This window comes from Elgaria multicarinata, chromosome 11, assembly GCF_023053635.1.
Source record: "Elgaria multicarinata webbii isolate HBS135686 ecotype San Diego chromosome 11, rElgMul1.1.pri, whole genome shotgun sequence".
Classification (NCBI taxonomy): domain Eukaryota; kingdom Metazoa; phylum Chordata; class Lepidosauria; order Squamata; family Anguidae; genus Elgaria; species Elgaria multicarinata.
In genome coordinates, this window is record NC_086181.1 from 24,231,185 (window position 1) to 24,244,749 (window position 13,565).

At 41.0% G+C, this 13,565-nt stretch overlaps 1 protein-coding gene across 1 annotated transcript; it reads right to left on the reverse strand.

Moving 5' to 3' along the window:
* Positions 1 to 13,565, reverse strand: LOC134405510 (vomeronasal type-2 receptor 26-like). The gene is made up of 6 exons (XM_063136755.1): positions 13,375 to 13,565; positions 10,920 to 11,211; positions 8,711 to 8,809; positions 6,864 to 7,091; positions 2,373 to 2,508; positions 1 to 911 (listed from the first exon to the last, which is right to left on the reverse strand). The coding sequence occupies exons 1-6, from the start codon at positions 13,563 to 13,565 to the stop codon at positions 1 to 3; spliced, it is 1,857 nt and encodes a 618-aa protein (XP_062992825.1).

The window sequence follows — 13,565 nt, forward strand, 5'->3', positions numbered from 1 at the left end:
TCATATTGTTTTGTTTCCCACCCTTATTAACTGGTCTCTCTTGTTCAAGTCAGGCCTGAACACAATGATGTAGCATTTAGGGGGAAAGATGCAAATTAGTAAGCCTGCGCTGGAGGTCAAGATAGAGAAGATCTCCACAGCCACCAAATATTTTCCTTTGGTGCTCAGATAGGTTGGGACAAAGGAAAGCCAAACACTGCAATAGACCAACATACTGAAGGTAATAAATTTGGCTTCATTGAAACTGTCAGGTAATTTCCTGGCAAGAAATGCCACAGTGAAGCTGATAATGGCCAGGAAACCCATATAGCCTAATGCACAATAAAACATAAAAACTGAGCCCTCATTACATTCCACTATAATTTTTCCACTTAGAGAGTCCATGTCTGTATCTAGGTATGGTGGAGAAATACTGAGCCAAAGAGTGCAAATTCCTGCTTGAATAAAGGAGCAGGAAAGGATGATAGAGTTTGCCAGTCTTTTCCCCAACCATTTTTTCATTCTGGATCCTGGTTGGGTAGCCATAAATGCCAGAGCTACAATGATGGTTTTTGCCAACACACTGGATAGGGACACAGAGAAGATAATGCAAAAAGCAGTTTGCCTCAGAAGGCAGATGACCCTTTCAGGCTCTCCAATAAAAAGTAAGGAGCAGAGGAAGCAAAGTAGGAGAGAGATGAGAAGAATGTAAGTGATGCTTTTGTTGTTTGCTTTGACAATCGGAGTGTCCTGGTTCTTCATCATCATTCCAAGTACCAAAGCTGTGATCAAAGTCAAAGCAATAGCAGACAAAGCTAAAGTGATGCCCAAAGGTTCTTGATATGAGAGATAGCTCATAACCTTGGGAATACATTTGTTCTGGTCCAAGTTTGAGTAATGGTCTTTGGCACATTCAATGCAGAAGTCCATATCTAGAAAAAGAATGGATGCTTTTTATAGTCTGTGCATGAGCTGTGAATCAGGAAGTCCCTCTTTAAGATCTTCCTTCAGTTTTCAGCTCAATAGGCAAATAATGATCACTTATCCACTGCCATGACCCCCATATCCAGAATGAGCACACCCTTTGATATCACCATATGTTGATGTAGTGGAGAACCTGTGGCTCTTCTGTGTTAAGGTGATTGGACCATGCCCTTCACCATCTACAACCTCTATCAGAGTGAGACTCATATCCACAAGGGAGATGGCTTTTCTAGTCATGGCACCCCAGCTATAGGAAGCCCAGTCCAGGAAGCAACACCTGCCACCATTTTTTTTTCATGTTTTAGGAACCAGACAACATAATTTTTATTCACTTCAGATTTGTTTTAAAATGCTTAAATATTTGAAATAATTTTAATGATTGAACTATGGATTTCACTTCTTGCTTTATCGTTTACGTTCTTTAATTTAATTTTTGTAAACCACTTTTAAATCATCATGATAAAAAATGGTTTTGATGGAAGGTAGCTGTTCAGCCATTTTGTGTTTGTTCTTAGTTGCTTGCTTGTTCTTACTTAAATAATGGTTGCCTTCCCTTTAGATAGTTCAGAAGTTGTCCCTGAGATGGATTTGAAAAAGTCATAATAGATACAATGGATCAGCTATAGGTTATCCTTTGAACCTACTTGAAGGAGGTTGACACACCCCTGGTCCACCTGTACTTTTAGGTGGGCTATTCCTATTCCTAGGAGACAGTCAATTAATGTGTATGGCAGATATTAGCATAAGAGGACTGACAAGTGTACTTGGGTAGCTAGTTTATTTGATATTAGGTAATTAAGCAGTCACTGCACTTCAGCTTGCCTTGGACTGAAATCAGAATGGTGTACAGTCAAAATCAAAAGAGATTGCACTGCCACTGCCCTGATTAGCAATAGATTTGACCCTGGGTTTATGTAACTCCAGACCCTAGCCAGTATTTGTTACATCAAAATACACACATAGTGGTAAAAACTGGGATTTTATCACCATGTCTGGGTGTCATTTTGCATGGTAAGTATTTATAGTGTTTGGTGTCACAGTGAGCAATTTAACATTCATTGTAACATAAATGCTAACTGTGGCCTCATCTACACCAAGCAGGATATTGCAGTAGGAAAGTGGTATGAAAGTGGTATATAAAAGCCAGGAGCCAAACCAAGCAGGATATAGCGGTATGAAAGATGGATATGGTATGTGTCAATGGGCCCCAACAGTTGTCAGCACACTTCAATACCGCTATAAAGCAGTAGTGTGGCTCCTGCCTTATATATACTGCTTTTGTACCACTTTCATAGTGCAATATCCAGCTTGGTGTAGATGATAATTATTCCTCTGAGTAGCATCATCACTTCAGTTTTACTAGATAAGGTATGATAGATAGATGATGACCGTGACAAAACATCTCCTACCCTTTTTGTTGGAAATCTTCCCTTCTGGACATGGAATACAATCATAACAGCAAAATGGCTCCCCGTCCTTCTTTTTCTTGCTGTAACCAGGATAGCAGTTGTCATTGCACACAGAAATGGGCACAACTGATAAAGACTGAAAAAAAGCTTTTTTAAAACAGTTCTGTGGGCTTTTTCATGGCATAAAGGTGAATGATACTCCAAAAATGCAATCCTATACATGTTTATTCAGAGGTACATCTCTGTTTTCAGTGGAATTCATACTCATGTGAGTGTGAGCAGATTGCAGCCTGAATGGAGTGGCTTTTCATGTGTGTTTTTCCTTTGTAGTGAGGGTTTGGTTGGTTTTTTATTATTTTGTTTGGTGAGTTGTTTAACAACAACAACAACAACAACAATAAATAATAGTAATAATACATTTTAGTAATTAATATAAGTAATTAATAATATGTAATTAAAGATTAATAATAAGTTTTATTTGAGATGGTTTGCCCAGCACTACTCCTGGATATTGCTTGATAGAGAGGAATCACATAGCATGGTTAATGCTAGGGGTGTGATCTGCTTCGCTTAGAATCAGAGAAGCAACAGCGAACTGGGGTGATCCGTCTCCCCTACAGGCAGAGGAGAAGCAGAACGGGGGGCTGGAGAAGCATGGCGAAGAGAAGCGTCCATAAGCGGAGCACTCCTCTTTTCGCGGAGCGCTCCGCCCACCATTTTGAATTTTTTCGCCCATAGGATTGCATTGCGGAAAAGATTAGTGGATAACTTTTTTGTTTTTCAAGCTAACTATTTGAAACTCACTGTGCTTAGAGAGTCGTGGGTGAGGGTCATTTTGAGCCTATTTTCAGCACTCTGCATGCTGCGGTTTGCTTGCTATAATTTTTTTAAAAATAGGGTAAAAAAAGCGGGAGAGGTACCTTTTTGAAGTGCTGAGAGGCAGATTCAACTCCCAGTCATGATCACCTGATGAAGCATCCTCCAATCCCAAAGTTGGAGGGGAGGATAAGCAAAACGGGATACTTAGTAACTTGGGATACTGGGAAACTTCTCTTTCTTAGTCTCTGAACAGACTTTTCCCAGTGTTTTTTTAAACCGTAGCCCCACCAAATGCACAAACACAACCTGAAATCATATACTAAGCAATTAAATAACAGATAGGAAACACAGCACTGCTACCCACCCTAACCTTGGTGAACAACTGAATAGATGTGGTGCAAGGGGATTAGGTCCAATGGGGCATGTGGATGTGCGTGGTGCACACACTCCTGCCCTTGGAGGGTCATCCAAACCCTCCAAAGCTTAAACAGTCGAGAAGCTAATGCCTGTCATGAGTTGAAGTGTCAGGTAGCTTCTTAAAGACTGGTACTTACTTAGGGCCAGTCAAATTGGCATATCCCCCTCCCCCTGGGCACGTCCACTTTCCTCTTACAGGTAAAAGACAGACATAGCCTTTAAAAAAAATTCTTCTTGTTGTTTATTCAGCAACACTGCTGCTTTTAATTGCACCCCTCCTTTACTTATTTATTTATTTATTACATTTTGTATTTATACACCCCATAGCCCGAGCTCTCCTGGCTTTTCCTCTTCAGTGAAGTCAGGCAGGCTTTCATTGTGGTTCAACTCCTTGTTGTTGTTGTTCTTATTGCTATTAATTAGTACTGCTATTATTAATGTTATTATTTTGTTGTTGTTTAATAATGGCTGTGATCACAATGCAGTCAATCAACTCTGAAGCAAAGATCACAAAGCTTTACTCTTAGCCTCCTAGCCTCCTAGTTATGGGATGCAAAAGAAAAGGCATTTCTCTGCTCCCGCCTCACAGGGATGGTTTGCATTACTGGCTTTGAAACAATCCTTGGCTCACTTCCTTGTGACCCCAGAAATGTCTGCTCCATGCCTGCCTTCCCACCTCCACCTGGGTGCTGTTGTTTTGGGGTATCTGCTGGGACCGACTTCCCCATAGATCTTTGGCATAGTCGTACATCTCTGCCTGCCTCTCTGCCTGCCTGGTGCCTGGGAGCTGTACTACATGATGGGCTTTGTGGTTCAACCCCACAAGCCTCTGGCATGCTTGCTCCCAGTGCTGCCTGTCCTCCTCCTCTGTGCCCGCCTCACAGGGATGGTTTGCATAACTGCTGGCTTTGAAACAATCCTTGGCTCACTTTATTGTGCCCCCAGAAATGTCTGCTCTCTGGCTGCCTGGCTGCCTTCCCTCCTCCCCCTGGGTGCTGCTGTGGTGGGGCATCTGCTGGGACTGACTTCCCCATAGAGCTATGGCATATCTCTGCCTGCCTCTCTGCCCGCCTGGTGCCTGGGAGCTGTACTACATGATGGGCTTTGTGGTTCAACCCCACAAGCCTCCAGCATGCTTGCTCCCAGTGCTGCCTGTCCTCCTCCTCTGTGCATGCCTCGCAGAGATGGTTTGTGTGTGTCTTGCTTTGACTCAGGGGATAAGTCCTTCCTGCGCTCACTTAGACTTTTTGAAGTTCCAAATACATTTTTCAAGTGTGGAAGAATATTCATATTTAGGTTTATCTACTCCCCAATTCACGGCATGTTGGGATTTCCTTTGAAATGGCCATGAATAAAGCCCTTTGAGCTGTCTGCAGCTTCCCTGAGATACTGGGGTGTCTGATTTTCAAAAATCCCCCCAAAATCAGGGGAGGCTTGGATTTGCTTGAGGCTTGGCATGCATGTGTATGCATGCATCAGGTGTCATGGTGCCTAATTTGACATTTCTAACGTGAAAATTGACGGAGTTCTAGCATGGGACTTGAATTGGGGTGAGTTAAAAGGCTAACCCCCCGCCAAAAATCAGGGGATGATGGGATTTGCTTGAAACTTGCCATGAATGTGCATCTAGATGTCATCTAGTGAGGGTGCCTGCTTCAAAGGTTTTTAATCTGTCAAAATATCAGAGTAAATCCCATGTCTGAAAATGGGGTGTCCGATTTTCAAAATTCCTCCAAAAATCAGGGGAGGCTTGGATTTGCTTGAGGCTTGGCGTGCATGTGCATCCTTGGATAATCTATTATGGTGCAGAGCTTGAGGTTTCTAACGTTAACAGAAAAAAAGTTGTAGGCTTTTTTGGATTTCAATGCAAGCCTATGGGGAAAAAACACGGAGCTCTGATCCAGATCCGGAGCTTTGCAGCGAAGCGGACCAGACCGTAGGCGGAGCGGAGCGGAGTGGACCCGATCTGGAAGTTGCAAATCTGGAAGAGAAGTGGATCGGGGGGGGGGGGGGTCCGTGCACACCCCTAGTTAATGCTACCAGCAATGTTCCAACCTCAGCAGCCATTTCAAAGTGTGTGCTTGTATTTATTTATTGGAATGTCAGTAGGTAGAAGGAATTTGTGTGCTTTTGGGATGCAGGATTTGGGCATCATGAAATTGGAGGCAAAACAAGAAGAGCTTCATAGTCCTAGATCTGAAATGAAATAGTCCTGCAATAAAATAGTCCTAGATACAACAATAAAGCACTGATATGACGAAGGTGAAAGAAGAAAGTGCAAAAGCTGGGTTGCAGTTAAACTTCAAAAAAACCAAGATTATGGCAACCAGCTTGATTGATAATTGGCAAATAGAGGGAGAAAATGTGGAGGCAGTGAAAGACTTTGTATTTCTGGGCACAAAGATTACTGCAGATGCTGACTGCAGCCAGGAAATCAGAAGACGTTGACTTCTTGGGAGGAGAGCAATGACAAATCTTGATAAAATAGTTAAGAGCAGAGACACCACACTGACAACAAAGGTCCGCATAGTTAAAGCAATGGTATTCCCCGTAGTAACCTATGGCTGCGAGAGCTGGACCATAAGGAAAGCTGAGCGAAGGAAGATAGATGCTTTTGAACTGTGGTGTTGGAGGAAAATGCTGAGAGTGCCTTGGACTACAAGAAGATCAAACCAGTCCATACTCCAGGAAATAAAGCCAGACTGCTCACTTGAGGGAATGGTATTAAAGGCAAAACTGAAATACTTTGGCCACATAATGAGAAGACAGGATACCCTGGAGAAGAGGCTGATGCTAGGGAAAGTGGAAGGCAAAAGGAAGAGGGGCCGACCAAGGGCAAGATGGATGGATGATATTCTGGTGGTGACAGACTTGACCTTGGGGGAGCTAGGGGTGGCAACGGCCGACAAAAAGCTCTGGCGTGGGCTGGTCCATGAAGTCACGAAGAGTCGGAAGCGACTGAACGAATAAACAACAACATGCCAATATCCTAATAGTAATTGTTCCTTTAATAGGAAAATAATAATAATAATAATAATAATAATAATAATAATAATAATAATAATAATAATTCTTATCCGCCTCTCCCTTTGGATTGGGGTGGGGAACGACATCAACACAATATCAATGCTAAAGTATACATTTCAATTGATGAATAACATAATAAAAGGTAAGGCGTGGTAAAAAGAAACCAGAAATATTTTAATAATCCATTTTCCAATTATTTGGAACTAGGTAATTCTTTCTCTACCTCACCTGGTTAAACTTTCCATGCCAAACTATGCTTTCATCCTGAATAGTTAACTCTTTTCCTTTAGGAGCCCAAGGATTCAGACTTCCAATTTTAATTCTATCAAAAGACTGATTTGGGAAAGTTACCCAGTTTGTAACATCGAATGCTGCAATTAATTCTTGATTTTCATCAAAACGTATTGTCTCTCCAGCACTGTTGTTGAATGTGATTTGCCTTAGAAAGGGATGGAGCTAAGTTCAAACAGGAAGATATAAGAAGGGACAATAACAATTAAATGACAGAACCCTCAGAATGAGAGCTAAAAGCATGATCCAGTTCCACAATGGGTCTACCCTAATTATGACTAATTATGGATCCAACATGGTGTTCTTTGGGCCATTATGTGAAAATTATGAACCCTGATTACATCTGTACCACAGTTTGAAGGGAAAATAAATTTTCTGTTAAAGATGGGAGTGGGTGAAGCCATAACATCCTTCTCTTATCTTGGTGACCACCAACCCATTGAAATAAATTGTTTCCCTATACACTGAGAACCTTCCCCCCCCCTCCAGTACCTAATTTTTGTGGCTTGAATGTACACCTGCAAAAAGGAGGGAGTGGACATTTTCCGCTTTGCGTTGTCATCTATGCTCTTCCTGAAAGGTCAGTAAGAGAAGGCCCCTCAGTGAAGGTTGTCCCCTTGAAAGTTGGGACCCACCATTGGTATAAAACAGCACTGCAACTAATGATTAGTTTTACCCTACCCTGTGCCTGCTTACCCTACCCTGTGCCTGTTTGCATTTTCTTCCCCTCCTTATTGTTTTACTATGATTTTATTAGATTGTAAGCCTATGCAGCAGGGTCTTGCTATTTACTGTTTTACTCTGTACAGCACCATGTACATTGATGGTGCTATATAAATAAATAATAACAATAATAATAATAGTAACAGAACATCAGCTAATGGCATATGGTGAAGAAAGGAAGAGCTGTCCATTATGAATTTCCAGTAGTACTAAAAAGTGCAGATGAGATACTTTAATTACATTTGAAAGATTTCAGTATTGTAGCCAATGGGGTGGGGGTGGGGGAACAGTACTATGGGTGAAATTACCTCCCATGTGTGCAGATTCTTGGGCTCTAGCTCCTCTCCAGCCACCCACAATCTATGTTTGGTTCTGGATTCATACATGGCATGTAAAGCATGTGCTATAGCATGGACAGCATTATAGACAGCATAGCTGTGGCCAGTCATGATCATTTCAAAGAAAGGTCCTGGAAGACTCTCCAGAGTCTCCTCCCCAGTACAGCCTTTTTTCGTCTCCTCAACCCCAGCGATATTTTCCAAAAAGCAGTTGAAGGCATTCTCCCAGAAGTCCTGAAAAAAGCCATGTTCTTCTGCCCGTGCAGGGTTTATACTCTGAAGAAATTGTCTGAATCCCGGTGGTTCATTTGAGTGAACTGACAAGGAAAAGGCTCCCTGGAAGGGTTGAATATCCCAGCCCCTTTGATGGGTGCTTCTTTTGAAATCCCAGTCTGTTGTCACAATCCATACCTTACTTATAGGTGAATTCAGAACTGCCATATAAAGATACCTGTACAAAATATACATCCCTAAAGGATCAGCATGGACAACAAACGCATTGGCTTTACTTTCAATGAGAGCTGTAATTTGGTGCCATTTTGAATGCAACAATTCTGACATTCCATCTACATCCTTCCACCTTGGTATTTTTTCTATAAAAGCATTACAAATATGATTTTGCAAAAGCAGTGGCATTAATATTTTTAAAAATCTTTCTCCAGTGATGTAATCCAGTGTAAAGATCCCAACCCAGGTCCATCTGAAATGCACAAGTAAACGGACTATCCCAGTGTACTCATGGATGTCATCTGGAACCATTCGGTACAGGAAAGGGAACAGAGTTTTCTCCTTCATACTTGAGTCAAGGGAGCCATAGGTGAACTAAAAGACAATGGAAACAAACAAACAAGGTTTGTGAGGAATTCTGAATGGATCTCTCCAAACTAGCAAATGCAGCTCAATGTAATTATACATAGTGTAGAGAATGTGGATAGGGAGACATTTTCTCCCTGTCTCAAAATACTAGAACATGGAGTAATCTTATAAAGCTAATTGGTGGAAGCTTCAGGACAGATAAAAGGAACTATGTCTTCACATAGCACATAGTTGAACTATGGAATCTGCAAACAAGTTGTAGTGATGGCCATCAATTTTGATGGCTTTAAAAGGGGGTTGGATAATTCCTGAAGGAGAAGGCTATCAATGGCTGTGTTACCTCCCGTCTCAGAGGCAGTATGCTTATGCACACCAGTTGCTGGGGAACATGGGCAGGAGGATACTGTTGCACTTATGTCCTGCTTATGGGTTTGCTGTGGACAGCTGGTTGGCCACTGTGTGAATAGAGTCCTGAACTAAATGGATCCTTGGTCTGATCCAGGATTGCTCTTTGTAAGTTCTTATGTTTTGCGTTTTCAGAGTATGCCTTAGATGTGTGCATTAAATCCCTTGCTAACTATTGATGCTTTTGCTGAGATACCCATTTTGTTAAAATGAGGTTTTCATTTATGTGACAAAAAATCATTTAAGGCAAAACATGCATAGCTGCATATTTCTATATGAATATTTCTCAGACTAAAACAATAGGTTGGATTTTGAGTAGGCAGTTTCAATTGATTCCCATTGAAATCAATTGGACAAGTCACATCATAAGTAAATTGTCATGTTGATTTCAGTTAAAAACTACTTTAAAGCATATATATATATATATATATATATATATACATATATATATATATTGTGTGTGTGTGTGTATGTGTATATATATTTCCTCTCACATATACATATACCAGTTTAAAGCAATTGTAAATTTAAGAAATTAATTTTAACTTTTTTGACACCTCATTTGTATATAAAATAAAGATACTTTTCACAGTCAGTCACATCATGACTGGAATTTGGTAGCATAGAGATATTGCACTCGAAGAATTAACAGTAATCATGAACAAATTAAACAAAATTGTGTCATAGGATATGTGTATTTACTTTAAATTGGTATACCAACAGAATATGGAAAAGTACTATCTGCCAAAAATGTCTTCACTTTGGTTAAAATAGGTAATTCATGCTCTTGTTCTCATCTTATTTCTCCTGCCTGGCGTGGCAGATGCTAGGGACCAATATCTCAAATGTACATCTTGCAACATATCTGGGTGTCTTATCTATCTATCTATCTATCTATCTATCTATCTATCTATCTATCTATCTATCTATCTATCTATCCCTCTGAGCCAGAGTTCCATCACCACCGGCGTTTTATTGCACTTTCATCCTGCCTTGTTTAACATTTTGCTCCATGACACTCATGGAGACCCTATCCTGCACTTGTCTCACTTCCTCTCCTTCATTTTCTGTGTTTTTCTAGGGTGGAGAAAATGCAATATTTTTCCTTCATTGGGATAAAATACATCCTCATGTATTGCCGTACTTGTGCTACGTCACAGAACCTCCCTTCTTGGGGGGTGTACTTGCTGACAAAAGGGGAGGGCATGCTGAGATACTCGAACAAACAAGCTTGTGCTGAGTTGCTCAAACAGACTTCTGCTGCTGCAACCCCACTCTCATTGCTCTCTCATTGCTGTTTCTCCCCCTCAAAAGGCAGAAATGACACGTATTCGATCAAACACGAAATTTTTAAAACAGTAGATGACAAAACCAGAGCGAGGGGAAGCCACCCATGTCCATCACAATATCCATCAACCACAAGAAGCAATGAACTGGAGGGTTAAGGAAAAGGGGTGGGGTGAGCGCAGTGGTGATACCAGGAAGCACAAGCCAGTGCAGACCAAAAGGTAAACAAGGTGAAGTAACGCAACAATGCACTCACATGAAAGTGACCAGCACTTGATGTGCTAATGAAATGGAGGTGGAAATTGCAGATGCCTACCAGGAAAAAAAAGTAGGTATGATGGAGCTCCCAGAAAACAATCAGTGAAGAACAATCATTATAACATTGTTGTTGTAATATCTCATTGTTACCCTCCAAAATATCTACCTGTGGAACCTTGTAGGTATTTATAATGGTGGCCAAGCTGAGGGAAATCTCAGAGTACATTCCCCCAATGACGGCCATCAAATTGTTCTGGAGATCACACCTGTAGTTGGGGGCAGATATATGCTGTGAAGAAAGGAGATCTAGTGAGGACTTGTAAGTCATCCGATTACTGTGGTAGGCATCATAGATATGGAATCCCAAAGTCACATTAGGTAAGATTGTGGGGTTTTTTCTAATCTCCTGTAAAGCAAATACGAAGGCTAGGATATCCTGATAGTTCTTTGGCACCGCACTAGAAAAGAAAAAGGAGAAGGAGGAGGAGGAGGAAAGTCTGCATAATACAAGAAGAAAAAGCACTGAAGCATCATAGAAAAATGTTGTTTCTTTTAGTCTTGGTCATATGCCATTTAAAACATGGCTCCTTTTTCAATTATGTATAGCAGCAATATTCTAGACTGGATGAAATAATTCCAGCTCCCTGCTTTTTCTGTAATTGTTCCTGCAATTCACATTGCTTGTCTTCAAAAAACAAAAAGTATCTAGCAACAAAAATTGGAAAAGTTTGTTTTAAATATGCTTAAAAGATTACATATGGAATACTTTGAATGTTTAAGAAAATGACATTGTTATAAACAGCTCAACTAGCCAAATTAAGTAAGGTAAATAGAGCAATACTTCCCATGTTTAGTGGTGTATGAGTAAAATAGCATTGGAGAGTTGTAGTGTTTTTGTTAAATTTTACAAACATATAGTTGGGTCATAAGAAGAGGCACATCAGGTGCCCAGAGAACACTCTTGAATCCTGAAGGTGCCTCTATCCATCAGCCAAATCTCAAGTTGTTCTCTCTGCCTCTGGCTTCAGCTAGACCTACTGGTCTAGTGCGACGCAGGGGTGAAGATCTCACAATATTTTTATCATAAGATTTTCCCCTCTGTTTACACTTGGCACACAACGATCTCAGGGGGAAAGGACGTCACGCCCGCCATTTTCTTTTTTTAAAGATGATGCACACGCGCGCTTGTGCACTCAAGGGTAGTTTTTTTTAAAAAAAAGTTCCTCGCTCCCCCCAATTCATGCCTGATGGGCACAGACCTCCCGAGGCGCTCTGTGGCCTGTGCGCAGGTCCCGGCTCCTCACGAGTAACCACGAGGAGTCGGGACAAACCACAATGCCTAGCCACATGTTCCACGGTCTAGGGATCAGCCCAGGATTGCAGAAAAACCAGGCTCAAAGGGTAGGGTGAGATCCAGGGGCAAGGGAGGGATCATCCCTCCCTGATCCCAGGATCCCCTGTGCATCATGTGAATGCACAGGGATGATTTCAGGAATTGTCCCAGGATAAAGCCCTGTCTAGCTATGGCCCAAGTCTGACTTTTCCAAATTGCTGTTTGTCCACATACACACAGACCTTATATTTGTCCCTCCATTTCCCATGCCTGCTGGACTGATGTCTCTTTTCTCCAGCTCTGAAAGGGATCTCAGAGCTCATCTATACCAAGCAGGCTATTCCATTATGAAAGCAGATTATTATTATTATTATTATTGGCATTTTTATACCGCCCAACAGCCGAAGCTCCCTTGGTGGTTCACAAAAACTAAGGTGGGATCTTATGGTTTGCAAAGAATTGGAAAATCCCTTGGGTTTTGACTGAGGGCTCATCTACAACAAGCAGGATATTCCACTATGAAAGTGGTATGAAAGTGGTATATAAAAGGCAGGAGCCACACTAATGCTTTATAGCACTATTGAAATGCACTGACAACTGCTGGGCCCCATGACAACATACCATATACCACTTTCATACCACTTTCATAGTGTTATATTATGCTTGGTGTAGATATATCATGGGCCTCAACTGTTGTCAGTGCACTTCATTACCACTATAAAGCAGTAGTGTAGATCCTGCAGTGCACTTCAATACTAGTACAAAGCAGTAGTATGGCTCCTGCCTTTTATATACCACTTTCATACCACTTTCAAAGTGGAATATCCTGCTTGGTGTAGATGAGCCCTCAGTCAAAACCCAAGGGATTTTTCAATTCTTTGAAAACCATTAGCTCTTGCCTTAGAAAAGCAACCAACCATTCTGAGCTATGAACCAGCAATTTGCCAAAAAAATAAGATGGATGCATGGGAGTTGTAACACTGTAATAATAATAATAATAATAATAATAATAATAATAATGATAATAATAATAATAATAATTTCTTACATTTCTGTAGCACCAAATAGCAGAAGCTCTCTTGGAAGTTCACAGAAGCCAAAAAGTGGCCATAGATAATAAAATGACCATAGCACCTAAATGTGACCAAGAGATCATTTTTCATATTGAAAAATATAAATAAATAAAACAAGGTAAAGAGCTCCTGAACCATTTTCTTATTTGATTATCTGCTCTTTGTTTTATTGCCAAAGCAAATAAAAGTTCCAGTAGACAAAAAGAAATCCTTACATGACTTCCTTGATCAACTGTGAAGATGGTTGTTTGATGAAGTTAGTACTGAAGCGGAAAAGTAAGAACAGAGAAACAATCTCTCCAATGACAAAGTCTCCCAGCTGAAAAATTTCATGCAAAATAGGGTAGGAATCAGTTACTATGCCTGTAATGGAAGGGGTCTTCAAGCTGGGAGGAATGGAATGCAT